Source organism: Poecilia formosa, unplaced genomic scaffold, assembly GCF_000485575.1.
Source record: "Poecilia formosa unplaced genomic scaffold, Poecilia_formosa-5.1.2 Scaffold221, whole genome shotgun sequence".
In the NCBI taxonomy this organism is placed as follows: Eukaryota; Metazoa; Chordata; class Actinopteri; order Cyprinodontiformes; family Poeciliidae; genus Poecilia; species Poecilia formosa.
This window is the reverse complement of record NW_006800160.1, coordinates 81,069-98,296: the sequence shown is the minus strand read 5'-3', so window position 1 is coordinate 98,296 and position 17,228 is coordinate 81,069. Positions and strand designations below refer to the sequence as shown.

At 40.1% G+C, this 17,228-nt stretch overlaps 1 protein-coding gene and 1 long non-coding RNA gene across 3 annotated transcripts in view; one reads left to right on the top strand and one right to left on the bottom strand.

The window, feature by feature from the left end:
• The window catches only part of psd2 (pleckstrin and Sec7 domain containing 2), a 44,016-nt gene extending 30,540 nt beyond the window's left edge, over nt 1-13,476 (bottom strand). Inside the window, exons 1-3 of one of the 2 annotated variants that reach the window (XM_016679807.1) lie at nt 13,033-13,476; nt 12,890-13,002; nt 684-1,127 (exon numbers count right to left, since the gene is read on the bottom strand). In XM_016679807.1, the coding sequence (XP_016535293.1) occupies nt 684-1,045 (362 nt within the window). In that variant the 5' untranslated portion in view covers nt 1,046-1,127; nt 12,890-13,002; nt 13,033-13,476. Of the gene's footprint in view, nt 1-683; nt 1,128-12,889 lie in introns of both variants that reach the window. The other variant, XM_007568348.2, reaches the window with a different exon arrangement.
• On the top strand, nt 6,889-11,345 carry LOC107838209 (uncharacterized). Its single transcript, XR_001664271.1, has 3 exons — nt 6,889-6,899; nt 6,930-6,940; nt 10,748-11,345. It is a non-coding gene; the product is annotated as an uncharacterized LOC107838209 (long non-coding RNA).
• Nucleotides 13,477-17,228: the final 3,752 nt, after the last annotated feature.

Below are 17,228 nucleotides of genomic sequence, written 5' to 3'. Positions count from 1 at the left end.
CAGAACCCTCAAGCTCCCAGGCCTCTGGTAGAGGACCCGAGCTCAGAGGATGAAAGAGACCACCCATGGAGGGTGAGAGGGGAATTTTTTATTTTTTTTTATATATATACACACACATGTCTATAAAAAGAAATTTCACTTTGTAATTTAGCACCTTAAAATTGGGCTTCTGTCTCTTTAAGAAGCTGCTTATCTCTCTGAAACTCTGCCTTCAGGAAGTCAAGACAACATGGCTCCTCTATGAACACTTTAACAAAGTTTTTAAGAAGTAGAAGGCTACTGAGCTCAGCAGATGTGCTATTTCATCAGGTGTTTGCTAATTGCTGCTAGCTAGTTTGAAGGAGCTGAGTGGGAGAAACGTGGGGTGAAGCTGCTCTGTGAGGTGGAAGCTCAGTTTGGAAACCGCCTCAAAGGCGGAGCTAGGTCCACCCAGGAGTTTTGCACAGCTGAATGGTTGCCATTGAGATTAAATGATTTCTCAAACGCACATGAAATAATCAAAGCACAGGTACGTTTTAGATTAGGGAATAACATTATAAGATGATGCAAAGCTCAAAAAAGTTGATTTTACACCATACTGACCCTTTAAATTCTTCACACATTAGAAGTACTTGCTAATAAACTGTAAACATTTAACACCAATCCAGATTATTTATAAAACACACATGGTTTCATTCACTGACCGTTCAGTCGGTTGAGGTTTAGTTCCCTCTGTCTCTGCAGATAGCTGCATGTCTTCATTGTCCCTTTTTTCTTCTTCTTCTCTTTTGCTTTGATGATGCTCTTCTTCAGTTGAACCTTCCTCCTCCTTATTTAATTCCTCTTCCTCTCCCTCATCTCTTCCCTCTGCCCTCCCCTCTCCCTCACTTTGTGCCTCCTCCTCTCTTCCTATGCTCTCCTCTTCTTGTTGCCTCTCCTCTGGCCTGTCCTCTGCTGCCTCGCTGTGCGTTTCCGCAGGCGGGTCGGTCGTGGTTGCGGTCGTGTCGGGCTCCGAAGTGTTCTCAGGTGGGGTGGGAGAGGGCAGAGCCTGCCCCTCCTGGGTCATGGTGCTCTTCTCAGAGCGGCGCAGCAGTCCACTCTGGCTGCAGATAAAGACCAGCGCTGCAAATCAGCAGCCAGGGAGGCAGCTGGAGCAGAAGAGGAAAGAGAGGAGAGAGAACAGAAACACATGAATAAACTACATGTGGCTGTTCGGAGGTGATCCACGGAGATAAAGAAAGCCACTAAGTTTTTCACAACATAAAGAAAGTTTTGAAACTGGAAAAAATATTTGAAAGTGAAAAAAAAAGTTTTGAAACTGAAATATGGAGATCTGAAGCTGAAAAAAAAAAACTATTTGGAAATGAAATATTTTTGAAAATGAAAAAATAGAAACTGAGAATAAAGATTTGAAATTAAAAAAAATCTGAATGTCAAAAAAGGTCTGAAGCTAAAAAAACTATTTGAAACTAAAATAATTATGAAACTTAAAAAAATAGAAACTGAAAATAAACATTAGAAACTGAATAAAGATTTGAAACAAAAAAATTAAATAGTTTTAAATAAAAAATTAAAACTTAAAAAAATGTTTTGAAACTAAAAAAGAACATGAAAATGAAAAAAAAAAACCTTCAAAACTACTTTTCAGATTCAAGTTTGTGGTTTTTTTTTATCTTGAACAAACTTTATGGCTCCAATTTAGCTCCATAATGATCACAGTGGTTTAACATGTTTAGAAAAACATTTCTGCATAAAATGCACCTAAATATTGTTGAGTTTTTTATGTAACAGACCAACATAAAGTAGTGTATTATTGTGAAGTGGAGGGGAAACTAAAAATGCTTTTCACATTTTCTTTTACAAATAAAACCCTGTCAAAAGCAGAATCCATTTATATTCAAGCACCTTCAGGCGATACTTTGTAGAACATTTCCCTGCAGTCGCAGATGAAAGTCTTTTGAGGCATCTGTCTACCAGCTTTGTACATTCAGACACTGGATGCTTCCCATTCTTCTTTGGAAAACAGATCAAGCTCCCGTGAGACACGATGGAGAGCATCTGTGAACATCAACTTGCATCTCCTGTAACAGCCTGGATTTAAGGCCGGACTTTGGCAGAAACATAAAAATGTCTCACACAATTGCCTTTTTTTTTATTTATTTTTTTTTAAAAAGGAGCTAATGTCCTAAATTATTGTCTGAAACCTTGCCGTTAACATTTAACCAGAGGTGCACCGACTGCAGATTTCTGGCTGATCACTGATTTTTATAAGGTCTGACCTTCTACATCCGATTTCAGAAAGTGTCGGGGGTTTTTGTCTGAAAAGTTGCTAAATATAGCGACAGAGTTGCTAAAAGTTGGCAAGACTGGGATGACTGTTGTTAAAATTTAGTGATGCACTTTTTTCACTTCCGATATCTGAGGTTTAGTATCCGATACAGAAAAACAGCTGAATTTATTTCAAACATTTCTTTTTTGTTTTACCCACAGCCATAAATATACTAAATTACAAATTTATTTGATAACTCTGACGGGCACTCTTTTAATAGACAGTAAATTGCAATAATAACTTGCTAGAGATTGAAAGTACCAGTCTGTATGGATAAATGGGCAACTATATTTACTCACAGGACTTTTAAAGAACTGCATACAATTAAAATAAGCAAAAATATCCAGGCGGAGATTTGAAACTTTGGTCATAAAGGGTTAATTTGTTTAGTTTAAAACATAGAATTAGACTCAGCAGATCTAAATAACCGTCACCGATACCTGATCTAGATTTTGTATCTGTATCGGGTCGATTTCTCCTACATTTGATATTGTTTTTAGTATTTAGCATGTTTCTAAAAATAAACATGTTGTGAAGATAAAAGTGAAGTTAAACTTCTTTTGGATGTTTTGTTTTTAATTTTATTTCTGTGACGGTAGAAACAAAGAACACCCCGTCTGAACTTTGACTGAACAGTGTGTTTGTAATTACAACAGTCCGCTGACAGGCTGAAGTAGAGCTGTGAAGCAACTCTATCTGCCTGATCCTCTCTCATCTCTGCTGACTCATCTGCAGCGAAGGACTCTGAGCAGAACTGCAGTAAAATATTTACTGCCACTCCGAGTCTTTCTTTTTTTTTCTGGCTGCATGCAGAAAAAACAAACTGGAACAAACTCTCCCAACCTGCCAACAAATCGTCGCGGCCTCTCGGGAGCATTTCTAGCATTTCCAAGTCCAAAACGTGCAGTGGCGGGATACGCAGGGGCTCGGATGATGTGAACCGGTTTCGCTTCTCTGATGCTGCGATCGCTTTGAATGAGAGGTCGCCAAGGGCTCCCCTCCCCACCCGCTAAATGTTTCATCAGAGTTGCAAAGTGACGATGCAAATTATGCAGAAGCCTGGAATAATTTAACAAATCGGTTCCCTCATTTCGAGCTCCCAGTTAAGAGCGGAACGTTTCGCTTTCTCAGGCGCCACGCCGATGAAAAAACACGGATGAGATACAGAATAAAGATATCATCACACTTACGAGCTTTTATGTCTTGCTAATGTGTCCTCTAATCCTCCTCTCTCAAACTGATGCTGCTCTGATCTCAAAGGACACTCTGGCAGATTGCTCAAACAAATTCTTCCTGAATCCATAATCAGCGATTAGCTTCCTCCTTTTATTTATTTATTTCGCAACCAGATGCTTTTAGTGGACGCCATCTGCAGAAGCGTCACTCGTTTTCAAGTCATACTCTGCCGTTGTTAACTGCATTTTCACACAGTGAGAAAAGTTCCTCTCAGCGTAATGAGTCTAAAAGTGTCTCTGGCACTAAATCATTCATGGATTAGTATCTTCTGACTGTCTTCAAAAGCTGCATTAGGATGAGCTCGGCATAATCCCAGACTCAGGTACTGTGTTCAAAAGACGTCCCCAACTTAGCTTCACTGCATGTGAGCCAGGGCTGGGCATTTATCATATCGCTTATCATTTATTGTGATAAATTTCTAGGACTTTGATTTATTGATTTTCCATTGACTGTCCATATTGTTGGGTTTGACAGATTTACTATTTTCTCCACTGTTTGTTCAATGAAAGCACCAATGAATGCCAATAAATTTACAGAGTGATATAAATCACACTTCTTCATGTGGCTGGTGTCTTTAAGAAGCTCATCACAAATGGGAATGTTTTTCAACTGCAGTGTTTGTGTTTGTGGGGCTATAATTTCTGTCATACACAGTTACCTAAAAAAGATGTAATAAATAGTACTTATCGTCACTTTTATAGTTATCGCAATAGAGCGGCAAAATATCGCGATAAAACTTCAAGTCCATATCTCCGGGCCCTAATATGAACCGCTTGTAGCCAAACGTCAGCAACCTGCATCCATTTCTGCTGCTTTTCATGGTATTAAAATGCAGTCAAACGGACTCCCAGATATGCACAAGTGGAGCAGTGACACGTCGCCATAAATGGAAACAGTGAACCGGTTATGAAACCAGACACGGTAAGTGGGAATTCTCTGTCTCCGTCTCTCTCCCCCTCTTTTGAGTCTCCTGCGTCCTGTTTTCCTCCCACTCTGCCCTCTTCATCTGTTTCACATTAGGTTTGCTGCTATCTCACACAGCCTAACTCTGCTTTTTCTCATCTCCATCTCAGCCTCTCATTTAGCTCTAATTGAGCTAAATAGGATTTATCCGACCGGGTGGAAAAAAAAGAAAAGAAAAACTAGAGAGAGAGAGAGAAAGGCTGTGGAAGTAAGAGGAAGTACGAATCTGGCTGCAGAAATGAGAGAGAGAGAGCGCAGATGTGCGCAGGCATCCCGCATGGACGGAAGTAGAAAACGCAGCCAGAGATGGTGAGAGGGAGTGTGTGAGTGTGTGTGTGTTTGTGTGTCTGCATCTTTGTGTGCCAGACAGGAAGGACTTTGCTCCTTCTACTTTTGTCAGCCAAACGCCAAGACTCTTAAGCCTTATCAATTTCCTTAAATTGGAATCGGACCAGCTGCCAATCATGTGGACAACACACAACACATAGAACCCGCTGCAGCACAAAGGGCCAAACTGCCATCAATTTAGTTTTTCCTGAAACAGAAACACACACAGAGAGAGAGAGGTACACACACTACTCCAAGAATAGAGCCAGACACACACACACACACACACACACACACACACACATGGTGCTCTAATTTATTGATCTGTGAGACGGCGTGCCGCAGTCCGCTGAGAATCCCCCGCTGATGAGCATGACTGGTCTCTACAGGCAGGAGCAGAAAGGCAACGCTACAGAAGTAATGAAACTGGAAGCTTTTGGAAACCAGAGCAGCTCGGGGGAAAATCTCAGAGCTCATCTGGAAGAGTTTCAGAGTTTATTTAATCTAATGTCGATTTAGGCACGACGGCCATTAAAAAGCAAGACAAAAACAAAAACAAAAACAAAACGAAACATTGGGGAGCAAATCACCCTCTTATAACAAAAAGATGTGGAAGTGTTCAAATATTTAGACTAAAGTAAAATAAGATTGGTCATTTTGATTTGGACAAAATGAAAGAAAAACGTGTTTCGGTCTTTTTGCACCATAACAACCAGGTGGACCATCTCACACCTGCTTTAATTAATCTCCCATCTAAAGTAACTTTCTATAATCTACGTATAGTCTTCTGTAACTGTTTGTGGTTATGTGACTCCAATAAATAATAATTAATAATAAGTTAAGAGTCATAATCTGTCAAGCCAGAAGGTGATTAGAACCAAAATGAATAGAAATGCAGAGTAACACAAAGTTTTCAGATAATAACCCAGAATTTAGTGAAATTTTACGCAGGGTTTGATGATTTAAGAAACCATCTGCCTCCGATATTTATGGAAATACTTAACAAGCAATTAATCAATTAATCACATGATAAATTAAAATCAGCTGATAATTTCCTTTCTTGTGATTAATATTTTTTGAAAGAGAATTTTGCTTACAGAGACGTCACAGCATAATTTAATTATGGTTTCTGTTGTGTGTGTGGTTTTCATTTCCATTTCATTTATTGTTTTTGGTTGTTGTGTTTATTTTGAATATTTAAAATATATTTCGGTTCCAGGGTTAAATATTCTTTATAAAATTAAACTTTATTAGTATTTGAGAGCGCAAACTCACATTATTAGGCCATTACCGATACAGTATTTGAAATTGTTCTTGAAACAACAATATTGTCATTTACCGCAATAATTTCTGGGACAATTTTGTTATCAACAATAACAAAAAATAAACTCCTACACCATTGTTTAAGTACACAATTATGTGACTGGAACAGGTAGAAAATGAAAGTAGAAAGAGAATAAATGATATTGACAATATCAGGGTACCAATTATTGAGAAAAAGGGTCAAAGTGATCCAGAGTCTAGCAAAGCTAATATTATGGGTGGATTTAAAGAAGAAATAATTCAACATGTTTTCAACTTCGTCCAAAATATAAGATCCATTCAGTGGTCCAGTGGTCACAGCTCCCCTAAAATCACAAACCAGTTCTGTTTCATTTGTTCAAAATGGTAAATATTCCACCATTTACTGTTTTGCTAAACTAGTTTTCAAATCTTCTAGTCATCACCACAATACATGATTTCTATTAAAAGTGTTTGCATTTTTTTTAAATGTTCAGGTTGGTATATTGTGTACAACCAAAGGGAGACAGTAATAGTTGTATGCTGACTGAACAGGGTTGGAATATTGATCGTGAATTTAAAATATCTAGTAATACCTAACTGCTCAATATATTGATTTCCAATCAGACATCTCAATATCTGTATGTGCAATAAATACCATCTCTAAAAACCATTCATTCACTTATTATTTGGACATTTGGATGGACTTTCACTGCCTTTAACCCATTTGTGATGTACGATGTAGCAACCAAGATGCTAGAAGTCATAATGAGGTCAGCATGATGTGCAGAACACAGTTTGTTGAAGGGCTGAGTTTGTAACCAGGTGGCCAGCAGCACCACAGGGCACTGCACTCTCAAGACACAGCGATTCTGAATCTACATCAGATTTCACCAATAAAACTGGTGCGTAATTTTAATTGGAGCTGAACGGAGGACGTGGATCCAGTTGAACGAATGAGCCCGTTCCTTATAAAAAGTCACTACATTATGAGATGATGCTACGGTTCAAAACAGATGCTGCTGATGAAAATCACACTACTGCATAATTACGAAGTGCGATTCCTGGAAATGCAACAATACTTAGTCTAATGAGGGTAACTCCAAAAAGAAATCTTGCCATTCCCAAATGAAAAACACACAATAAAAGACCATCTTCTGTGTAACTGTTCAGGAATGTTGCACTTAATATTTAATACACCAATAAAAAAAAAAAAAAAAAACAAGTTTATAGTGCCTTTAAGCAGGGCACTATGGGGAGTATGCTGGAGTCAGATGTTACTGGCTGGCAGGTGATGCAGTGGATGGGGATTATCCTGGATTCCCAGAGAGTTTAGCAAATGAGACAAACAGGATAAAATCCAGAAGCAGCAAATTTGACACAATGCAATGTTACAGCAAATTACATCCTAAACACGGTGTTTGAGAAAATCATGTTTTGCACTATAAAGACTTAATCTCCTTAATCCTTAATCTCTATCTATCTATCTATCTATCTATCTATCTATCTATCTATCTATCTATCTGTCTGTCTGTCTGTCTGTCTGTCTGTCTGTCTGTCTGTCTGTCTGTCTGTCTGTCTGTCTGTCTGTTCTAGTTTTACTAAACATCATTGTAGTATCTCTTCGTGGGTTGAAGTGTTCGCCACCAATTGACCACATTCAACCTGTCTGACCTCATTACATTCAGAGTGCTGCCCACATACAGTCCAAACACAAACGTTTGCGTGTAGCTCTTTTGTTTCTGCTGTGTTGCTCACTCAGTTTCTTTCTAAAATGCAGCAAAAACAGAAGGTGCGATGAACACTGCGCCGGTGCTTCAGTGCACTCACCAACATCGAGATGATTTTATTTATTTATTTTAAAAAAAACAAAACGTATTTCATAGCCAACAAACAGAAAACAATGAAAAGTGGCTAATACCACATGGTTTTGGTGGGGAAATTAAAAATGTAGGCAACCACAGCGAACGTCTGTCGGGTCAAGTGTTGCCACTGATATCACAACAGCCACTGTAAACCCAAAGACCCACCAGGATGACTCTCTAAATACTTTCTATAAGGAAGTAATTAGCTGTCAAAATTAATTTATGAAGCTGCCAGGTGAAATGATTGGTAATATAAGCTCTGCATACTAAAGACACCAAATCAAAACCTCCAGTGTGCTTCCCTTTTTGTATCCCTCCACATCCCTCTAATGTTCTTCCCTTTTTGTATCCCTCCACAGTGGCTAACTAGATTATTCATACCCCTTTGAGTTTTTCACATTTTGTCGTGTTACAGCTAAAAATGATGTGTTCTGTGGTTATTTTTGGCACCAAAATAGAGGGAGGAAAAAGATGCATAGGTTTCCAAATTTCTTACAAGAAAAATATGACAGCTGTGTGGTATTAATTTCTATCCAACTCCTCTTGAAGAAACACGTTTCACTGCAGTCGCAGCTGCAAGTCTTTTGGGGTTAGCCTCTACCAGCTTTGTGCATCGAGACACGGACATTTAGCTGGGACCGCAGGACAGCAGGAAAACATGCGATATGGAATAATACCAGTGAAAGTCGTATGATTATCAGCTGTAAGTGAATTGAGTCTTTCAGTTTCAATTCATCATCCCTTTTAGGATGATGGATTGAATCAAGCTCTGTGAGATATTGTTTTATAAACATAAACTTGCTTTAAACGTCTCCAGAACTTTCTCCCTGGGCTGTCTGCTGTGCTCCTTGGTCTTCACGATGCCGTTTGTTCTCTAATGTTCTCTGAAATACCTCTGAGGACTGCACAGAACAATTGGATTTATGCTTGGATTCAATTACAGAAAAAGAGCGCTGTTATATGGCTGCTATAATTATTTTTTCAACTTTAATTAGAAAAAAGTCAGAACAGCAGCTGTAAGTACTTCATTTTTCAAAAGAAAAGCTCTCTTTATGTCACAAAAGGCACAGATTGTTACTGTTCAATAATCTGTGCTTGTATGCATAATCTAACAGGACATATCTGGATATTCAACTGGTTTCTTCATGTTTTGGTTTGACGTTCTTAGCTATTATGGATGAAACTTTCAATCTGAATTAAAAATAAACTTGTGTTGGTTTCAAACTTTTGCACATTACTACTATCAATCTTACAAAGCTGTTCAAACCAACTGGCTGTCAAAATTGGAGGGCAGAGTTAAGAACTGCACCTCTAGGTGTTTCTTAAGCAGCACCAGGTGCTTAATTATTGTTTGGTGGCAAAACTTATTAAACACCAGGTGGCGCTTTTTCAGGGCCATTTATTAGTCATGTAGTGGCTTTAATTACATGCCAGGTGGCGCTTTTGAGTGCATTTATTAGGACATTTAGGTGATGGTGGAAAACAAGCAATCTCCAAAATGGCTTCCTGTAAACATCTCAAGTTGCTGCTGTATATAAATGCAAGCTATGCTTTTCAGATATTTATTTGTAAAAAAAAAATAATAATTAAATAGAGAGGTATGAAAACTGTGTATCATTTTCCTCTCACTTGACAGGTACGCTCAACTTTCTGATAGTCTTACACATAATTTTTCATTGAATAAATTGACTCCCACTCATCTTTCATTGATTCCTATAGCCTAACTCTGACCCTAACCCCACACCTAACCGCTAACCCTAAAACAGCACATAAGGAGCAGCAGGTCTTCGTAATGTAGTAGTCGTTGGAAAAATGGGCCAAACAAAATGAGAAATGCTTAAAAACACACACACACATCTGCATTTCTACTCACATGAGGCCTTTGAATTGACTTCCATTCATTTCTTTAACTGTATATGAACCAAACCTCAATTCCAAGACCCATCGATCTTTAGATGGTTGGTCTATATAGGTAACATAAACGAGTACACACGCACACACAATGCAGATATAGAGTCACCTTTAGAAATACTGGTGCAGGTGCAGAGGGGAAGTAAAGCATTTCATCATTTCCTACTTGTGAGCCTGAGACAGGAAAGCAAGGAGCAATGAACTTGGGAACAGTCCAGGGTGTTTTCCTATGGTCTGTGTCTGCTTAACCGGCCACACAGCACCAGCACACCGCCTCCGTCTGACTCTGCAAGCCTATTGGAGCATTAACAGTCGCTCAGCTCCACCCCAATGTGTCACTTCCAGGCCATCAAGGTCAACTGTCCACTCGCATCTTGTCTCTTTCACTGCTTGTATCTGAATATATGCAAACACAAATGCGACGTTTTGGACTTCTGCTGTGTATCCTTTGAAATTTCTTATTACATGAACATGGAAAAGTGTAACGGTTCAATTTGGCAGGTAAGTGGTTTAACTTTGTCTAATTTTTTGGAATATCAGTGTTAGAATAAAAAAAATACTTGAAAAAAATTAAGTAACTATTTCTGTAGTATTGATGCTATTTCAGTAGTTTTGATATTCTTCTGCTTAATCCAGGATTGAGTTGGAGTAGCAACAGCCTAAGTAGAGCAACCCAGACTTCCCTCTCCCCAGCCACTTGGACCCAACTCCTCCTGGGGCATCCCAAGGCGTTCCCAGACCAGCTGAGTAACATAGTCCCTCCCTCCTTGGGTCTTCCTCTGGGTCTTTCCCTGGGTCTCCTCCCAGTGGGACATGCCAGGATGTGTCAAAGGTGTCCATGAGGCATCCCAACCAGATGCCAGAGCCACTTTAACTGGCTCCTCTTGACATGGAGAAGCAACGGCTCTACTCTGAGTCCCTCCTCCATAATGGAGCTTCTCATCCTATCTAAGGAAGAGCCCAGACACCACCCACTTGTACCTGTGACGTCATTCTTTTGGTCACTACCCAGAACTCGTGACCATAGATGAGAGTAGACATGAGGATTGACTACAGCGCTCACTTCTCTGCAGACTTGGTAGTCGCCAATCCGACTACCAATCTCCATCTCTGTTTTTCCCTCATTCATGAACAAGATCCCAAGATACTTGGGGAAGGACCATACCCTTCTAAGACTCAAGACCCTGGAGTTCCTGATTCTCATCCCAGCCGCTTCACATTTGGCTGTGAACCGCTCCTGTGAAAACTGGAGACCCCGGTTTCATGAAGCCAACAGAACTGTTTCCTGCACAAAGCAAAAACCCCATCCGAAGGCCACCAAAATGGGTCCTGTTCTGCTAGAAATTCTGTCCATAAACGTTATGGGCTGAAGCTCTGACACTGGTTGAACTGGGACCTTTCAAAGGGCCCACTCTATAGGCAAGCACCTCCCACAGGATTCCCAGAGCAATGCAGTCGAGCACCTTGTCCAAGTCCACGAGCGAACTCCCATGCAGCCTCCAGAACCCTGCTGAGAATGAGGAGTTGGTCCAGGCTACACACAGGCTAACAACCTCGAATTATTTATTAGTTTTCTTGCAATTGTGTTTTAACAACTTTCTTTGTTTTGACTGAATCAGTTAAATAATAAACTTAATTTCCATTCAGATTCAAACAAGGATGAACTGAGAGGAACAACTCAAATCCAGCAGGGACCTGACTAGTCCATAGCTACGATATTAGGGGTTGGCATTTATCGTTTCATTTACTGTGATAAATTTCTTGTGATTATAAGAATCTTGATTCATTATTGTCACGATAAATTCTAATTAATGAAGTTTTTTTAAAAGACTGTCCTTACTGTTGTAGCAGAAAGTTTTGCCATTTTCTCCATTGTTCATTCAATGAGAGCATAAACAACTACCAGTAGATTAGAACATATGCCTAAATGCAGTGAGCAGTTTAGTGATATAAATCATGTCTTTATGTGACTGGAGTTCTAAAGCAGCGTATTATACATGTATAGGAATGTCTTTCAAGAGCAGTGTAAGCATGTGTGGGGATATTACTGCTGTGTCATGCAGTCACATTGATACACTTACCTAAAAAATAAATAATAAACAATTTGTATGCTCACTTTTATCATTATCACAACAGAACCACAAAATATTGTGACACTTGAAGTCCACCTCTGTTCTAAATCCAGGTCTGGGTTTGCGAAGAAAAAACAACACTGATCACAGTGTTGTTTTTAGCCCAGTAGTTTTTAGAGTGCATTCGCCAAAGGTTTTTAAACATGTTCCTAAATACACGGACTTAAACAAACACGAACAGCACTGGGGTTATTATCCTACTCTCTCGCCTGTCTCTCTCCCAGTATGTGTCCCCGTATATGTGTGTGTGTGTGTGTGTGTGTGTGTGTGTGTGTGTGTGTGTGTGTGTGTGTGTGTGACAGAGAAAGGGAGACCACAGCGCTAGACAGCCATGTTCTCCCAGCCTCCTCGAGCCAGTAACCATGACAACGGGATGGCTGGGAGACACTGTTAAAGCTCAATTGAGGCCGGTGTCTATCCTCTAAAATAGACCTTGGTCGTGTTTCAAGAGCGACTTGTCCACCTAAAAGCGGAGAGGAAACGCTTTTCTTCCCCTTCTTCTCTTCTCCAGGGGGGTACGGAGTGGGAGGAAGCACACATTCACACACACCTCGATTAAAAAAAAATAGAAAAAAAATAGAAAAAAGAAAAAAAATCCCACGGCCCGGGCGGTGCGTATCTTCCAGGCTACATTTCATTAGCTCCAAACATTGCTGTCCTTTTAGAGAGTGAGCTGAAAGCTGCTGCTGTGTTTGGTAAGAGAAAAGGAAACGCAGGGATGCCAAACCCCGAGCCTCCATGAAGACTTTTTAGAGGGTGGGGGGCGTTTAAAATAAAACAGGCTACATCCTAAACAACCGGTTAATAGAGACACGGAGAGCCGACACGGCTGCTGTAGCTTCAACTAATAAACTATCCTCACTCACCGGGAAAACGTGTCCTGTCAGGAACTGGAAATGAGAGACTCCTCGTCTGCTTCTTTACATGCACACCGGGTAGTAACTCTGAGAGACGGGCTCTTTTTCCTCCGCTCGGCCCCCTCCTCCTCCTCCTCCTCCTCCTCCTCTACCTCCTTCTCCCCCTTCTCGTTCACGTCCGCCGCCGAATGACCGACGCTCGCGGTGTGAGTCTCGCGCCTCCGCTCCGGCTGGCTGGCAGGCGGGGGCACGCGGGCGGTCCGGGCGGCGGAGCGCGGCTCCTCGGCGGACCGATGAATGGCTACAGGAGCATCCTGCCCGTCCCCTCCTCTCCGCGGAGCCTCGGCGTGTTTGAGTGGCAGCTCGGAAAATGGAAATGTGCTCCACGGAGAGCTCGGGAGCACCGTCACTCCTCCCGTGGTCAGAGCGCGGAGTGAACGGGACGCGTTTCGAGGGGCAGATTAGCACCCCACCATCAGTTGTATTTACACACGTGTCTGTCTGTCCTCTGTCACTCCGTGATCAAATCTGAGATTTTCACACATCGCCCGAGGACCGTGAAATCGTGAAAGTGTTTCACCGTGTCCTCTGGTGGATTAAAGTCATTCACCAGATTTTGACACATTAAGAAATAAAAGAATATTAACTGGCGTTTTTTGTTGTTGTTTTTTTTAATGTTTTTTTTGGAACAAAACAATGAGGGGAAAAAAAGATTAACATTCAGATAATTTACTGACAGTAATCTAGCGCTGTCCAAGGTCTAAAGTCCTGCAGCTGTCATGTTCTGGATGTTGCATTGGTCATGCTGGAGTTGGTTTGAACAGGAATTGTATGTCTGTGAAGGAAAACATGACCTTTGCAACTGTCGATAAAGCCTGCAGGACTCATTTTTAGCTTTGTATCTTGACGTGAATGACCCCGTAAAGATGTGACATACTTAAAACATAAACTGTAAAATAATTAAAATGAAATCCAACCTTTCGGTTTCCATTCAGTAGCTTATGGTTTCCTTTTCCTACCCGTTCTCAGTCCTATTTAAATGTTGCAGGACTGGTTAGCACTAGGACTGTACACTGAGATTTTGAAAAAACAAAAAGAGAAAGATGCTTTCCAAACAATAAAAAAAGTATTTTCCCCTTAAATGAAAGAGTAACTTTCTCCAGCTGTTCAGTGAATAAAGCAATGCACCACTGCCTGCCTCCAGCTGTGATTTCCAGCTAGCTGAAAAGAGGCTAACAAAACTTTTCCCATGTTTACAAGAAAGTGAAATTTAGCTGTTTAGAAATAGCTATATACCCTTATAAATAAATTTTAAAAATACATATAGTATTTTTTGGAAATACTACACTCTTCCTAGTGTTTGGCTTACATAGGCCATTTATTTTGTTAAAAACTTGATGCTTTTTGGCTCTTGGAGTTTTTTTTATCTGTATTTTGACATGGAGAAGTTCTGACTCAGCATATTCCAGTTTATCCTGTTTTCATTAACCCTCTCAATATGGAGTCTTTTTTTGTATTTTGTCACATTCCAGCCAAAAAGGTGACAAAAGATGAACAGATTTTACTTATGTCATAGCACACTAACAATAGCACACTATAAAAAATGTTACTAGGGAATTGTCTGTTACGTAAGACGGGCAGAAAGTAGCTCATCGAAACAATTCATAAGAAGTCACCTTTCCTGTTTGCCACAAGGTCATGTATGGGAAATTGCAGACACGCGGAAGACATTGCTGTTGTCACATAACTTTCTGGCTTGTGTGGAATGTGTGGGTGGAAAAAAAACGCCAATGTGGGCACATCACCCTGAACGGCGGTGGTGGCAGTACCAGGCTGTGGGATTTCCTTGGCATGGACAGAAAAGCTGGTCAGCCTTCATGTGAAGATGTCATGGCTACTTATCAATACTTTAAGCTTCTTTGTTAGAGTCTTATTTCTACTCTAAGACCCGACTGAGCACCAAGAATCCAAGTATAAAACGCAGCAGAAGATCAATCACTCGCCGTATTTGTTTTTGATTATTAATCTTTGTAATCTATCTCAAGTTCCCACTCCCAAGAAAGTTGCTGCCAATGTTCTGTCTTTACATGTGGAGCAGATTTAAAAAGAGAACTGTCGCTAATTAAATCACCGAAGAACACAATCATTCATTTGGGCCGGAGAACAAAGATAAATCCAAGTCCTGATGCGACATTCTCAGCGGAAAGCAGTGGAGCTAGCTTCAGCTGAGCATCTGAGTTTTATATGTAGAAAGTGTTTGTGTGTGTGAATGACATCTGTAAATGAGCTGTCAGAAAGGTATTTGGCTTTGATGCTGGAATGAAGCAGCTATGTTGTCAGACAGGGGGCCATTTCAAACAGAATGTAAAAAATCTTAGCGCTGCAATGCTACCTGTCAGCATTTCCTGAAAATCACTGCCTGTACCCTGCTTTCTCGACAAACCAGACTGTCGTGCCACCTTCATCCTTCGTGCTTTTCCCAAATATAGAAGCAGCTCAGAGGCAGCGATTTCGAAAGTAATTCAGACCCTTTCGACTATTCCAACACAACAAATTCTGCAGAGTTAAATCAACACTATGCCGAGTCTATTTCAACAATAGTTTGAGTAGTTATAACTTTTTTAAGTGTTAAAATTACTCAATTTCTTGTTGAAATAACTCTGAGAGGATTTAAATTAACACCAGTTCTGATAAGGACCAAACAGACTCAGCAAAGTGTTGATTTAACCCTGCAGAATTTACTGTGAAGGTTTGTCACGCCGTAAACAATACAAAGTAGTGCCAGAAGAATAAAATATGACAAATAAAAACACTCAAAATGTTTTGTGCAGCTCATGTGGGATATTCTGTAGCTATGACTCCACAAGTCTGTCCTGTCAATGAAGAATGTGCTCAGGCTAGATAAAACCAAAACTGTTTTTTTTTTGTTTCCTTCACCTGCATGAAAACTGTTATCTGTGTGGAAAAACTCCACCATCTCTACTGTGAAACATGGTGGTGGCAGCATCATGGTGTGGGGATGCAGTTGTTCGCCCTCTGTTCAGATGACAACCCTAAACATACAAATCAGAGTAACGTCAGAATAGTTTGGAACAAAGCACACACTGCAAAAACACAAAATCTTAGTATTTTTGGTCTAGTTTTTGGTGTAAATATCCTAGTACACTTGAAATAAGACAAAAGTAACTTACCAGTAACTTTTCAGCAAAATATATGAGCTTGTTTTAAGTAAATGATTCCTTTCAAAAAAGTAGTACTTCCACTGCCAGATTATTTCACTTAGAACAAGGGGGAAATTACTTGTTATAAGTGAAATAATCTGCCAGTATCTACTACTATTTTATCAATATTAAGAAATTCAATTTTTTTAAATCTAAATTAAAATGTATTAATCCCATCGGGAAATTAAAAGTTGTTGTAACACATTAATTCAAATTCTACAGAGCTTATTTATATGCTATGACAAAGGAGATGTTAGCAAACCTACCTAGCTAACTTTAGCTACCTGCCTCTGTACCAAAATTCTGTACCCAACCTTTATCATAAAGATATTTAATCAATATTATCTAAAGTTAGCTACCTGTGTACAGTTTATTTCATATATTTTAAGGCACTAGTTTTCTTCTCTTGTTGGCCATTTACACCCAGCTTGGCGTAAAAGCTAACGTCACCTAGCATGTTGGCTCGGTCTCGGCCTGAAAAGGTGGTTTTTGTCTCGTCTTCTTGACTACAACGCTAATTATACTACAGGTTTTTAAATGTCATAGTTGCTGAACGGATGAAGGCTTCCACATTACGTTTAATGATTTCCTCTTTGTTCTTTCACATTAAATCGAGAATAAATTGCGCATTTACAGTCTAAGTAGAGCCAGAGTCACTTTAACATGCTTGTGTTCTCTTGTTATGTCGCAACGACCAAATGACACATTTTAGCTCAGTCATTTTGGAAGCACAGGACATATGAACCCTATGGATCTTTTTTTTCTCCCACTGAAGACTTTCTGATGTACGCTTCCTTATCAACTCTCCTCAAATGTGCAACATTGACTAGCTCTAATGCAACGTGAGCGTGGGCCGAGGAGATCGATAGAAGGATGCAGAAGAAGAAGAAGAAGAAGAAGAAGAAGAAGAGAGCGAGTGAAAACAAATAAGGAGAGAAGATGGAGAAGATGTGAAAAGTGGGGAGAAAAATAGAAGTAAAGCAGAACAAAAGAAAAGGTTGAATGTGTTTTTGAAGGTCAGAGAGGCAAGGTTTGCCCAGGAGCACAGGTAGTGTGTGTGTGTGTGTGTGGGGGGGGGGGGGGGGGTTATCCAAGGAGAAAGATGAAGAAGAAGAGGAGGAGGAGGA